At 35.0% G+C, this 14,606-nt stretch overlaps 1 protein-coding gene across 32 annotated transcripts in view; it reads left to right on the top strand.

Annotated features, from left to right (window-relative positions):
- The window catches only part of GPHN (gephyrin), a 266,028-nt gene that overhangs the window by 159,693 nt on the left and 91,729 nt on the right, over window positions 1-14,606 (top strand). For 18 of the 32 annotated variants that reach the window (XM_015287539.4, XM_040701112.2, XM_015287543.4 and 15 more), the window contains 3 exons: window positions 2,069-2,135; window positions 8,915-9,187; window positions 10,289-10,396. In XM_015287539.4, the coding sequence (XP_015143025.1) occupies window positions 2,069-2,135; window positions 8,915-9,187; window positions 10,289-10,396 (448 nt within the window). The remainder of the gene's footprint in view (window positions 1-2,068; window positions 2,136-8,914; window positions 9,188-10,288; window positions 10,397-14,606) is intronic. The other 14 variants (NM_001031549.3, XM_040701116.2, XM_015287544.4 and 11 more) reach the window with 1 other exon arrangement.

The following is a 14,606-nucleotide window of genomic DNA, read 5'->3' as shown; positions in this document are numbered from 1 at the left end:
AGGTCAGCAGGCAGTGTGTTGGATCAAAGACCTTTCAGTGTTTCCTGTTTCTCTGTGACCTTCCTACAGTTCTTGTCCCAGAATTATCTTATTCCTTACCCAAGCCAATTACTCATGCCATTCCAGTCTTTACTGAGGCTTTTTAAAGTACTCCTTGTCTTCTTGTACATTTATTCTGCTTTTACAATCATAATTTATTTCCAGGAAGGCGTTCCTCTCTTCCACTCCTGCATCAGATCTATATTTTCTTCTAATGTGTTTTTTCTGTCTCTCTTATTCTGTTTTCCTTCAGCTCCCTTATTATATTCCTTTTTTTCCCTCAACTTCTCTGTATTTTTTTTTTTAATTTCTATGCAGTGCATCATAAGACTATGGATAATGTAAGATCTATAGCATCTATCTGTTGTTCCCCATTTTGAGGAAGATCATTAACTTCTCTCTCAAATTACCTTGAATGCATGCACATTTGTGTGTTGTTGTGAGCACACACTATTTTTTGCAAACCATTCAGTTCTTAAATATTTAAGCTTACTTTTAGAGTCATAGAATAGAACATTTTACATATACTCATGAGAAATTTTTGGCAACCCCATTTCTGTCTTGAGCTACTAGGTATCTCTGTAATTCTTCAGTGGAAATTTCCCATTTCCCTTAATTTTAGTATGTCATAAACTATAGTTTGATTACCACAACAATAGTAAATGAGCATTTTTATTTAACTCAAGCTCTTCGCTTTATATTGTGGTTGAACATTCGTCGGCTACCTGGAATTTTTAGGGCACGTAATGTGTAAGAAGCAAGTACAGGAAGACAGGGGCTTGGAGTCAGGCAGTATTTAAGCTGTCAGTTGAAAATAAGACTTCTCTTTTGGTTGGTTTGACTAGAATGTCAGAGGTTAATCTTGTGGCACAAAAACTGTCTCTGTAGTATTTAACTGTGAACGTTAGGACAGCTGTCACTAGAATACTTGTTACTTTGCTTGAAAATGCCATACTATCACTAAATGAAAGTAACTACTGGGAATTATTTGTATAAGAGAAAATCCAAGGAAGGTAGCTGCTCAAGCGTTTGGTAATATCCTGTCGATATATGTATTTTTTCCTTTCTTCAATTTGGTTCATGTTTTGGTTTGAAAAAGAGACTGTTATGCAGTTTCTCTCCATGTAGCTTCCGTATTGTTGTGGTTTGGTTTTTGCTCTTAACTTTTTTCTTAGCTTTATATCTTAGCTCTGGTTTTTTATCACTGTTTTGGTAAACAAAGAAAAAAAATCAAGAGGCACTCAGCTTTTCCTCCATACAGAATCTAGAAGGGTTGGTTTTTTTTGTGGTTGGTTTGTTTTTTGAACAAAAATAATGTTTAGCTAAAAGGAAGAACAAACTCTAAATGACAGAAAGCTTAAGAGGAGCCCCTTCAACACATGAGTGTATAAGTTCAGTATGCATCAAGACCAAAGAAAATCCCTGAAGGCATAAAATAAAATGTTGGATCTTCAGTAGTTATTTTCTTCTTTTTTGAAGAAGTAAGAGACTCTTAGAAAGAATTAGATTTGAACTACTTAAGTGTAATTTTCACTTGAGAATTACTTCCTACTGTGCTTTTCTTATGCTGTATCTTTAAAAAAAAAATAATAATAAAAGACTATATGTTTGAATTAACGCAACCAGCATGACTTAGTTGGGTTTTTTTAACCTGTCAAGAGAAACAGTGTTTGATAACCATCAATTACGTTACCAGGGAACTATTTGCTTGAGCAGATAGGGACTATATCTTAGAATGTATGTGACAGAAGTAAACAACAGAATTAAGAGTGCTACACAAAACTAGAAAAAGATGGAAATCTAGCTGGTGTTTACACTATCAATTAAATGTTAGAATTTTCCATCCCTTGTCAAACACTTTTTCACTTTCTCCTAAGCTGTTTTATGAGAACACCAGCAGCAAATATAGATGTCAGATATTGATTTGACAAATTCTAGTAAATTATAGGAGTTATCTTAAATGTTTTCTTCTTTCTACAGTGAAGAAATTTGCCTACAAAAATTTCACTGTGGATTTCTTTCTTTTCAGACCTGTATGTGGAATCAGAGGGAAAACTCTCATAATTAATCTGCCAGGTAGCAAGAAAGGGTCACAGGTAAGAAGTGTTCTTGCTGATCTGCTACTGAGGACCGATGATAAGTACCTCCTGTTGTCCTGAATGGTAGAAAGTACCTACTACAAGGAGTTTTACAAAAGTTAATTGAAATGCGTATATACAGAATGCAGCATCCCTGTCAGTCACAGACAATACAGTTCTGATCTAATTGAAAGTACTGTGCAACATTACTTACATTGCAAGAGAGTGATCTGTAGGAGTCTGTTAGGAGTAACGCTGTAGGAGGCAGCGTTAATGAAGATTCTAACGGTCTCTTACACTTCCTTCTTGTTTTCTAGTCAGCCTGTGCCTGATTCCTGTGTTTTCTACTGGTTACAAGAAAGCACTCTTTCACATAGAAATCAGAGGAAGGCCTAGTGTATTGTAGAACTTGCTGGAGAGCTAAGAATATTTCCAGCTTTGATTAGCAAGAGGGGAAAATGGAGCATAATTTTTAAGAGTATGAGAAATTTCAATATTTTGAATATGGGTATCAGACTTGACACCCTTTATAGTTTGTTTTCTTCCTACATTTAACTCGGTTTGGACAAGGAAGTTAGGATATATGTTTTTATTCATACTTATTTTCTGACTGCTTTATATTAATCGCATGTATATATGCTACATTCTGAGATTTCTTCCTCTGCTATCCAGTCTAATTACTATTTACTAGTGCCACTGTTATATATTACTATTGAAAAACTGTGACTTTGAGAAATCAGAAGTTAGAAAAACATGCAGGTGACAATTCAAAGCAGCCAATACCAACTTCATGTTGTATTTCTTCATTTCTGAAGAACGTTTCTGACGGACTACTCAAACATATGCCTGATATACGCATGTACTTCCACTTGAAAGGGGGAAAGATTTACTTTTACAATGCATGCAAAGGACTCTCCCCTTTTTTCCCCAGATGCTTGGTGTATGGAATTTTAAGGTAAAGTTCATACCTTAAAAAACTAAGGTAAAGCTAGACATCTGATAAAATAGATAGCTTTGCCATATGAACACTGATTTCTTGAGTATATGGTTCTTTGCTTTTGATTTCTGGTTACTAATCTGAGATTAGATGGATTTAACAGTTGATGTCAGGTGTGCCATCCTCACATGGCACTCTCTTGCAGTGGCTCTGAAACTCACTATTGTCTTGTATAGTTGCATGAACAGTACCACCTCCTTTTCATTTAAATGATGTCTCATTTTGGGAAGATGCTTGATTTTTCAGGTGCTTGATTGCCAACACTGCAGCAAGCATCTATGTCCATGTACTTTCCTGGCCACTTTTCTAGGATTACTGTGATGCAACTTTTCTGTATTAGGAAACAAGAATATTTGCTGCCACTAGTAATCATAAAACATTCACCTATACCAGAGAGAATCAAGGTACTACTAAGTATACTTTAGTATGACGATAAAAGAATAACAGGAATAGGAAAAAAAAAAAAAAGTGGAAAAAAAGTAGAAAAAAAGGTCAAAAATTATTTTGCTTTTGAGAGGGAAAAGGCCTTACATCAATAAGTAAGTTAAAATACAGAATCTCAACTGTTCAATAAAACTCATTCATATGTCTTGATTTTCCTGCTGCCTGTTTCTCTGTTGCCATGTAGTTGTCCAAAAGGAACTATTATGCTTCATATTGAGCAAGGCCTTGTGTCTGTGCAAAATCTGCTCTTTATTCTTTTAACAGTTCAGAGGATCTTCATCAAGGTGCATTTTGTTATCCATTTGGAGGGAGAGTAAGGGTGAATGAGTTAACGGTGTATGTCCAGATACTGAATTAGGTACTTTGTGATATAAGAAGTTAGGGAACGTAGGAGGATGATAGACCTGCTGTCAAGATACAGGCGTGGTGCACAGCTAGAGATCAGAGGCTGTGGTAGAGTATGGACCATAGCTGACATAGTGGAGCCTGGATAACTCATTGCAAAAAAATGCCACAATTCCTTCCACATCCGTAGATATTCTCCAGCTTTTCAAAAGACATTTTCAAAAGTCATTATAATCAAAAAGTCACAGCGTTTGCTTGAATTGTAGTAGTCTCTGTAGTAGTGATCTTTCTTCTCTGATAGAATTCAGATAATGTAAAACCTGTTGAAGTGCCTAATTATCACCCATTCCCGCAACAGTGAAGTCTGGCCTAATACTCCTAGAATAAATGTCAGTGTGCATGTTTATGATGCTTGTTGCCTAACTACCTTCTCAAGTTTAGAAGCTTAGCTTCAGACTTGCTTTTGCTGAAGGATATAATTCTCAGCCTTGAGATCACCTTTATTAACTTAGTGATCGAATGATCTTTGATTTACCTTTTCAACTTCTTCCGTATAGGTCCCCTCATATTAGGGCAGCGTACTCATTTATGTATTCTGACAAGCTTGAGGTAACTGAACCCCCAGGGAATAGAAACTTCATGTCACTGTTCTGGAATACAGATTGATATGAAATGGGCTTTTCATTTGTATCTCATCTTGCAAATCACAAAGTGCAGTACCAATTCTTTACTCTATTCAACAAGTGGGATGTGACACTTCTCATCATGTATAGGGGAACTTGTCATATACAGAGGGACAGTAGTTTTTGTAAATTGTGCATGAGTTGATGTGTATGTGATGTACTTACAAGATTTTTTGAAAACAGTGTTTTTTCCACTGAGATTAGTCAGGAGACACTTTCTTTAGGAATAAATATTCAGGACCTTTATAGTTTTGAATAACTATTCTAATATTAGAAGTTGACTAAAAGTCTCTGGTACGGTGGCAATCATTTCCATAATGAATGTGGAAGAGATCTGAGCCCATATGTTTGATATCTCTTATACAATACTACTTGAGCAAAAGCTATTGCAGTGATACTTCTGAGTATCTGCTGTGAGTGATAATTTGTTCATAATTGGAAGAAATTGCCTTTCTGTAAAGCATAGTGCTTCTAAGGATGAGGCAGTTCTTCACAATTAAACATCAGGATGACTCTTTCTGGGCTAGTAAGGTTCAGTCTTTTCACTCGTCTTTCCATCTGTGTAGTTGACTGATAGCTTTGGAAGGGCAGCTTTCTTCACATATACTCTACTAAACTGAATATTGGGCTGTACAGTGATACAAATTGCTAAAATATCAATCACGAGAATCCTTCTCCAGGGCTCATACTACATCAGCGCCTTTTTAAAAACTGCCTGACCACAGCAATTAAATCCACACCATAGAGAATTGGTGCACTGGTAAGAAGTCTGTATTTTTTTTTTCAGAAATCTGTACTTCTTTTATTGACATATGAAAGAAGTGGAACAGCTTGCAATCTCTGCTGATCTTTGTAATGTTCAGTAGCACCCCTAACGTACCACGTGCAGGGGAAAAAAAAGTCTTTTTCTGCCTGGAGGCACTCAAACTGTGAAGTTAGTTAAGGAGGATGAGGAAAAGAAATGAAATATGTTAATAAGTATTTGTTTGAAATGTAAGTGATTAATAAAAAGGTAATTATGCCAGAAAATAAAAAAGCTTGATTTTCTTATATAAGATTGGTATAAGCTTTATTTAATCCTGTGATGTTGATCATCTGTCACTATTTATTTAAACATAAAACGTCTTCAAAACATGAGATTTCAGCAAAGACTTTTAAGATGCGTAGTACAGAAAATGCTTCCTTAACAGACTGGTTCTCAGGAACCAAATTGGGCAGGTTGTTACCGGGCATTGCTCTCATTTTTCTCTTTTATGACTTGCAAATATTCTTTCCATCTTATTAATACAATCAGGTAAGAAGCTTATATAAAAGCTATGAAATTGCACCACTATGCTTATTTCATTAATATAATACTAAATATTAATATAATGTGACAGCAGTGTAAATGTCCATCTCAATGCAAAATTGAAGGAAATGAGGGCAAGAGCAGTCTGAATTGAGTGTGTAAAACTCCCTCTTGCTGTATTTTCTCCTTTTTTATCAGTGCAGATGTCACTTAGGAAAGGAGAACTATGTATTCTTAGGTCAAATCCAATATTGCAATAGAAGGAGAAGGAAGAAGGCATTATTATTAACCTCAGTTGAAGTGTGGCTGTTTACTTAAGCTTGATCAGAGTGCCAGAATAAAAACTTGCCTTATCAAGGAGTCTAAGCCTCACTGTGAAAGGAGTCATCGGAGACTCTCCAACTCACACTGTTTGGGACTGGAAATGACACTTTTGGGATAAGATCTTAGAGTCAAATTTTAAATTGCAGATTTAAGTTTTAATCTTGCAAATAAGTAAAATAAATCATTTTTTACTAGGTCACTGTTCATAGAGAAAGTATCCAAGATGTCTCCACTGATGTCATAGCAATGTAACCATTCCTACTTACACTTCTAGTAGCTAACTGAAATAAGCATTTTGGCGGGCTCTTTATTTTATATAACACTAGTATGGCACAATGGAGAGGAAAAAACCTTGTAATCCAAAGCAGAAAATTTGTTGGTGTTCCAAGTTCACCATTTGTTGCTGTAGCCATGGCACTGTCATTGCAGTTGGAGATGCTAGCTTGGCATTTCTGCTTCACTTGAGAGCAGCTCTCTGTGCTCGGTTGCCTGCTAGAATCTCAAGCATTCTTTGCTCTGCTGCCATGGTAGTGAGCAAAAGGAAAAATGCAGGTGATGCCAAACATATTTTCTCCAGAGAACTCCAGAATGTATCTCCAGATACATTCTTCCAGGGAGGAATGTATCAGTGAACACAGATTTGTAGACTACTTCAATTTTTGTGTTGTTCTAGTCTGTTTCATTTCAGCTTTAAAAAGCTATATAATACTGTTAGAGGTGGCAGAGTATGAAATTACAAGATACTCACTGAAATCTTTGGGTCTATGGCAATTTGCATAATTGTACTAACAATTATCTAAAACAATGAGTATTAGAAATAGCATAGTTGCAAACTAACTCATCAACAGTTAAGTAAACGAGGATTTATTTCAATGGTGGGAGTGGGGAGTATGCTTGCTAATGAGTTGATAATTAATGTACGTTTTCATTATTTGTAGTCAGATCTCCCTGTGTACCACTTGCTTGAGATCTGCTTTTTCACTGAAGTAAGGATGGTCGTATAGCTCAATGTTTTAAACCACTTTTAAAATAATACTCTGAAGGTTCGATAACTCTGAGCTTCATAGTTACATTAGAAATTATATGTATTATATTTACAAATAGATTTTTAATATATAGTCATTATATGCAGCATTTCATGCTTACCTGCTTACTTGAGTTCTTCAGAGTAACAAATCAAATGTTTATAGAATTTATGAATCTGAGAAGTAGTCTGACTTCATTAATCTTAAAGGTTTGATTGAAAGATGGATTCTTATTCAGAGGTTTTGAGGAAAGTGTTTGTGAGTCATGTTTTTGACTTACAAAAAGGCTCGTATAAATTCTGCTATTCTCTGGATGGTTTGTTTATATAGTCATTTTTATTTATTGAAAATACTTGCTACTGTATCTGTTTACAAAATATTTATCATTATTTAGTTTCTGGACACTTTAAATTCTAGTATTACATTTTGAGAAGTCTTCCTTATGGTTGAAATGAAACAAAAGATGAAAAGCAACAAAAGGAATAATATCAGCTTCCTCTGTCAACTTGTACATTCTCTAACTGTATTGCCTTGGCAATTCATTGTTGTGACCTTGCCATCATTTTCCAGTAATTCAATGTATGTATGCAGTGTGCAGATGTGACATGAAGAAAAGCCTTTACTCCAAAGGTGCCTGGGAAGAGGATAAGAGACAATAGTCATAAATTGAAGAAGGGGAGCTGGATAAAAAGATTAAAAAAAAAAAAAAAATCACTATGAGGATAATTAGTCTTTAGAACAGGTTGTCCAGAAGGGTTGGGGAGTCTCTGTTCTTGGATTTTTTCAAGACTGGGCTGAACCAAGCCCAAAGCAGCCTGTTTGAATTCAGTTTTTTGATGTAGTATGTACATTTTGAAGTAATGACTTCCTGAGTTTCCTTGCAACACAAATGATTCTTTTATTTGGTGAAATATCTAAAGGTGGCTAGAAATATGTACACCCATTGCAGAACAAGAATGGTTACACAGCATCTGTGTTTTTTCTCTTCTCCAACTATACAAAATAAACTTTTTTGACTGTTTTTAAATCACAGAGCACAGAGAGGTTTGAAAAATAGATTACAAAAGGTAAATTTTTTTGAGTTACTTAAAATTATAATGGCATCAGTACTGCCTGTGATTCTTCCAGCCCAAAGGATAAGTCCATGAATAAAAAAAACCCAAAATGTTATGTAAAAGTACAATTATGGCAAGCATTATGAAACATTCTCAAATTGTGAAAGAGTGTAATAGAAATTATTTGAAGCTAATAACCTTGCAGGGATAATGTTTTTATTCTGCATTTCTATAGTATACTGCCGACTGCCATAAATATGTTTCTGCATTATGTATTCAAGAAAATTTTAACTCTTGTTTTCCTAAGTTTTAATCCAGAATTAGGTTAATTGTATTAACTCTTGACTGTTGTACAGCTTACTGTATTTGCATGAAAAGGAAAAAAAGTATTTTTGAGTCCTCAGTTCTGATTCTGATAGGTTTCTTGGCTGGTTGGTTGTTGGGGTTTTGGTTGTTTTCTGTTTTTTCTAAGAGCAGTGGTAATGGGCATTTTGGGTTTTATTTATGATCAGGTGAAAGGCTGCATCAAAATCCCAAATATACCCTAAGAGCAAATATGAAATCCCTAATATGAATATGAATCCCTATTTGCTTCTGTGGATAACTATTCATAGTCATTTCTCTTCTTGTGCATAGGAATGCTTTCAGTTTATACTGCCAGCCCTACCTCATGCCATTGATCTTTTGCGAGATGCCATTGTAAAAGTAAAGGAGGTACACGATGAGCTAGAAGATCTACCTTCACCACCACCTCCTCTTTCTCCTCCTCCAACCACCAGCCCTCACAAGCAGACAGAGGACAAAGGAGTACAGTGTGAGGAAGAGGAGGAAGAGAAGAAGGATAGTGGAGTTGCATCAACAGAGGACAGTTCCTCTTCACATATAACTGCAGCAGCCATTGCAGCTAAGGTGAGTCTGGCTTGTTTCCAGGAAACTCTTTAGCTTTGCTCAGGTACTTTCCACTAATATTCAGTTGCATGACTATACATTGACGTTGGTGTGCTCAAACAGATATATTCTGGATACGTTTCATAGAAATTTAGCTTCCTAAGAATATATTAATGCTGTTTCAATAGATGATCACAGACTTCATTGGAAGATGCATTGTTTATTATTTTGATTATAAGTTGTATTTTAGTGATACCATTCTGATGTGACAGAGTATGTGTTTAGTGTTAGGTTAAAAAAAAAACAATCAGAAATACTCAGACTCCTGAATATGCAATGTCCAGTGAGTGACATAGGAAGGAGTCATAGCAAGATTCACTAAATCATATTTTCCAATTTGTAAAGACAGTATTGGTTTTTGAAAACATAGAAAGTATGACAGTTATGTAGTAGGTTAAGTCATAAGATATCCAATCTACTGCATGAAAGATGTGAAATTCTGTCATAAAATTAAATGTCATCATGTTGTCTTTAGAGCCTCAGCGTAACTACTAATTAAAGATAGATGTTACTTCAGCATTACTCGGACCAAAATTATGAACTGGAGAATACAAAAGGACAAAAAATAACACTCTTTTATTCCAAATAAATTTGCTCTATATTTACTCACTGTACTTTTAATTCCAACTATGGGAACTGAAAGTGTATGTAACTCAAAATGCTAATGAAGAACTTCTAAACCTAAGTGGCAACAGTCTAACTCCAGAAGTGCCAATTCAAGTCTGATTTCTAAGATAGCTACAGCTGGAGTTCATCATTTTATAGCAAGTCCTGATTGCATATGTCTTTAAAGGGCTGAATTAAGGTAGTTATCAAATGCAACTCTCAGTTTTTTATTAATGCAATTTTTAAATTCATTGATTTCTTTTAGTATAGACAAAGAAAAATAATTTATGCAATTTTAAAGACAGAAGTTATCTGATGTCTATACTGGCTGTGTTCATGTGAGCCTGACATTTCAGCATCACACTTGTTTTCACCTCATTGCCTTTCAGTCATTTGCTTGTTTGGTCTCATATTTTCCTGTCACTGTATTCATAGCTGTTATGTGTTGTGCATTAGAAACATCCATCCTACACCAGTTCAGCAGTTATTATGGCAAAAGGTGAACAGCCCATTCCTGGTCTCATCAGTTATTGCCATCATGCAGCAGGCAGTGCAGAAGAACCGGTAAGATGCACTTCCCAGAGGCTTTTGCACTAACAGTAGTTAAAAATACACTGCCTGCCACCTATTCTAATGGCGTTACTTTTTGTATTCTAACAAATACATATCAGTGCTATCTATCTTCTAAAGAACATGCTACAGAGAACATTCTGCTTAGGATACAAAGCTAAACTGGATAAATATCATGTGCTTTTCTGTCAGTTGGAATCATTTGGCTGCTGAGATAAAAATTGCTGTAAAGCTTGTATTTCTGATTAGTCATCAACTTTATCATCTAATAGACTAAATTATTAAATATAATTAAAAGAATCTCCTAAAGTCACTGCCTTAGAGCTTTTTCACTATCATTTGACTTGCTTTGCTTCTTTCTCTCAAAAGCTTGTTTGTCAACATAATACAAGATTGGCACTGGGCATTTGTCATATGTTTTCATTGCTTAGTTTCTCTTTTATTATTGTGTTTTGCCTAGAAGTAGACTTTTTCAAAAAGAGTAAAAAACTGGAGTCAGGTACAGTAGATTCATAAATTATAAATTACTGGATTTTTGTGAATAGTAGGCAGCTACTTCAGTGAGTGGTAAAAAATCACTACTAAAAGATGAATCTAAACTTGAATCAAGATAGAGTAATGGCTCTAGTATCATTAGGAATGAACCATAATTTACCGTATTTGTAAGTATAGGTTAGAGGAATCTGAGGAAAACAGTTGCCCTAGCAGTTGTCCCATCCAACTCATTCATTCCCTGTCTGCCAGCGAACTAAGTGTAAATTCTTAACATTAAGTCATTAGTTCTGTTTACCAGAATCTGCACTTTCTCAGCCCTTAGGCAAATAGTAATTTAAATCACCAATCAAACTAATTTAAATCACCAATGAAACAGTGCTACACTTCTGTATATAAAACATGATGGCTGCGTCTCTTGAAAAGTCACTTAGGAAATGTGAAGGCTTTTAAACCAATGTAAAACCATAGTGAATATCTTTCTCTGTCCACCATTTCTGATTCATTTCTTTTTCCATCATTATGCTACAAGTTTTTCCACTCCATCTAGACATAAGCAGGAACTATTTTTACTCAACTTCAGTTTTATTGTACCCCATTTAAAGAGCACCCCCATTTAGAGTTTTGAGACATCTGTCCTTTGTTAAATTTGTTTGCAAATGAATTGAAAATATTTAGGTAAAGATGACGTAAACACTCAGAGTGTGACTTCATGAAAAAAAGTAATAATATTTATGCTTTTCATTAGTGCAGAAACCACAAAAATCTCTTGGGCAGATCAATCTCTTTAACAGCTTGAACAGAACACCATCTTTACTAGATACGTAGATTACCTAAATTTCTTTTTTAAATAAAAAACTTGCTAAATGTCAGTAAAGGTAAACAGTCCCCATCTCACATAATATGTATGCATAAAAATATCAGCTGCATTTTGTTATCCCTTTAATAAGCAGTGTATGTGCATTATTTTTTTTTTTATGTATTTATGTTGACGCAATTTACACATTAGTATTACTAACTGCAGTCAGCAGGTAATGGTGATTGAAGAGAATCTTAATGCTGTTTTTAGCTAGACAACAAATTCTGCTGTCACGGTAGAGAAACAGATCTCCTGGGAGCAACATTTTTAACTGCAAGCTAACCTAAATCACTCATTAAGATTCTGAAATTGTGAAAGCTAGCTAGCCAGAACTTAAGAGTTCTAGATGGGTTTATATATAGTTTTATGACATTTTATTTTCAGCCAAGATAGTGATTAGGAAATAATCCCCATTGAAAAGTAATTCCTGTAATCATCTTTACTCTTTGTCTTTAGCTTCCTTTGCTGATTCATGTCCTACCTGATATTTCAGCTAAATTTTAATTTTTCCACAGGCAGTACAATCAGTACTGCATGTGCATTTCAATGGAGACTGGAAAAGTCTCATTTAACTTTTATTTTCTTCTTATTCTTAAAAAGGTGATTCCAGATAAAATTTTGGCAGCTGAGACTGATGGGTAAAAAGGCAAATCAGGAAATTGCTTGAAGGAAATGAGACAATAAGTGATATCTAATTATTCTGGAGTAACCAGAGTTAACTCCAGGGAGAACTGGATTGTGCTATCATTTGTAATGTGTAATATCGTGTTTGTATTGTGGCATTCTAGAGCACGTGAAAGATGTAGTAGGGCCATACCCAACTCCATCAAGATGCACGCATCCTCTTATCAGAGAAGGGTAGAAAAAAAAAAAGAAAAAGAAAAAAGAAATGAAAGAAAAGGGTACTTGAAGATTTAAAACTACTCCATCTTCTATGAGTTTTCCTTGTTTTATGCCTTTGTCAAAATTTAGGGTTTTACTAAAACATTGAGATTAAAAGGAAGTATTAAAAGTTGTATATAGTGTTGGAGCTATGCCAATATAAAACTAAGAGTTGCCAACCTTTTTTGCATATTTAACTTAATTCAGATAGAATTGTAGGAGAAGGAGAACAGAAAGGAGACTGTGCTTCTGAATGCAATCTGTCTGATCAGAATACCCTTGTGCCTTCTTTCTCCTGCTTATACTTCATATCTAAGATCTTATCTGCAATTTAGACTACTGCAACTTGAGGTCAGTTTGGTACTGTTTCTGAGCAGAAGCAATCCCAAGCATAACCTTCCATAGTGAAGAGAAACTGCTTGCTTGGTAATTCACAGTGGAAATTGCAGCACAAGTTACTAAGTACTGAAAGACCTTCTGAAGAAATTTTTAAAATACTGACAGAAATTGACTGGCAGAAAACACTGTCAGTCTAGAAACACAGCAGCAGGCAGCTGGTAGTATACTGAGAAGAAAATCTGTTGCCGTAAAACTTAAGTTGCAAACAGAAGAAAGTCTAGCATATGGAGAAGAGTTTATGTTCAGTACAATCCACAGTATATAAGCCAATGTCTCTAAGTTAAGGTTGCAAAATTAGATGCAGTTGTTGTTCATAGATGTGAACAAGGGAAGCTAAGGAAACAAAAATGACATAAAAAGGGAATATTTAGTGACTTGAGCCTTAAGATTGGCCATTCCAACAGGCCATTCAACAGGAATTTAACATGAACATCTCCTACTTAGTTACAGCCTAAAATAGTATGAGGGCATGAGTAACACATTTGTAGACAAATAATGTTGCATTAAATTTTAAATTATGGTAATATCAGTCCTATGACTGAGGGAAGACAATTTGTTTGCCAGTAAGCGTTACCAAGGTCTGCGCAAGTTCCTGAGGCAGATGTCAAAGATACTGTAACTTCCCCAACTGGAACAGCGTTGGAATGTCACTTGGTATGCAAAATCAGCAGACCATTAAGAACATCCCATGCTTTTCCTGGGAGTATATGTCTATTTCATTTTACTCCTCTTTCAGTATCATCCCTGCTTTGTCTCCACAACTCAGTAATGCGAGATGACTTTAGGACAAAGAATCCTGGGAGGAGATATTTTCTAGAGCATTCTGTTTGCCTTAAAGCCATACTAGGCAAGAATGCTCAGAAATGACTAGTTGCAAGCTAGTTACAGCATCTCCTCTTAAAAAAAAGAATGCAGGGAATTCTAGCTGGATATGGTTAAAGCAAGTGGTTTGACTTGTCACACAAGCTTCATTTCTCATTTTCTTCTACTGCTCACTACTGCCATTTTTCCCAGTTGCATTTTAGGTGGTTCTTTTGGAACTTGAATGTCAGGCTAAACTAATAAATTCTTAATGAGTAGAGAGATCATAAATCATATATTATATGTCTATATACATACTCCTTAAAAAATCTGAATTTGGAGTTATACTTCTACATTTTCATTTATGTTGTAGTGGAAAATTACATTGCAAGAATAATCTGATGTTAGAAATGCTACCTCTGAAAAAGAAACATGTTAAAAACTTGAAAATAAAAATCAGAGTAAAACTGTAGAGTGTTTAATAGCAGGATATCTGCTGCATTTTTTGTATAGTACAGTTCTCGTATTTGAGATAGTTATCATCTGTATGTCTTATCATTTTATACAAAATAAATAAATAGAATCATGATATCAAACTGGCGATACAATCTATTATAAAGTTGGTGTGATATCTTCATGACTAGACCGAAATACTGCAGTAATAAAAAAGCAAGAGACTTTCTAAGACTCAGCGTATGTTAAAGATCGACTCTTAAATGCAGTCCTCTAGCTTTAGTCGTTGTGACTGGTGATAGAACAGAAAAGACAGAA

The sequence above is a fragment of the Gallus gallus genome, chromosome 5, assembly GCF_016699485.2.
Source record: "Gallus gallus isolate bGalGal1 chromosome 5, bGalGal1.mat.broiler.GRCg7b, whole genome shotgun sequence".
Taxonomy (NCBI): Eukaryota; Metazoa; Chordata; class Aves; order Galliformes; family Phasianidae; genus Gallus; species Gallus gallus.
Note: the sequence above shows the minus strand (reverse complement) of the source record. Positions and strands in the feature narration are given on the sequence as shown.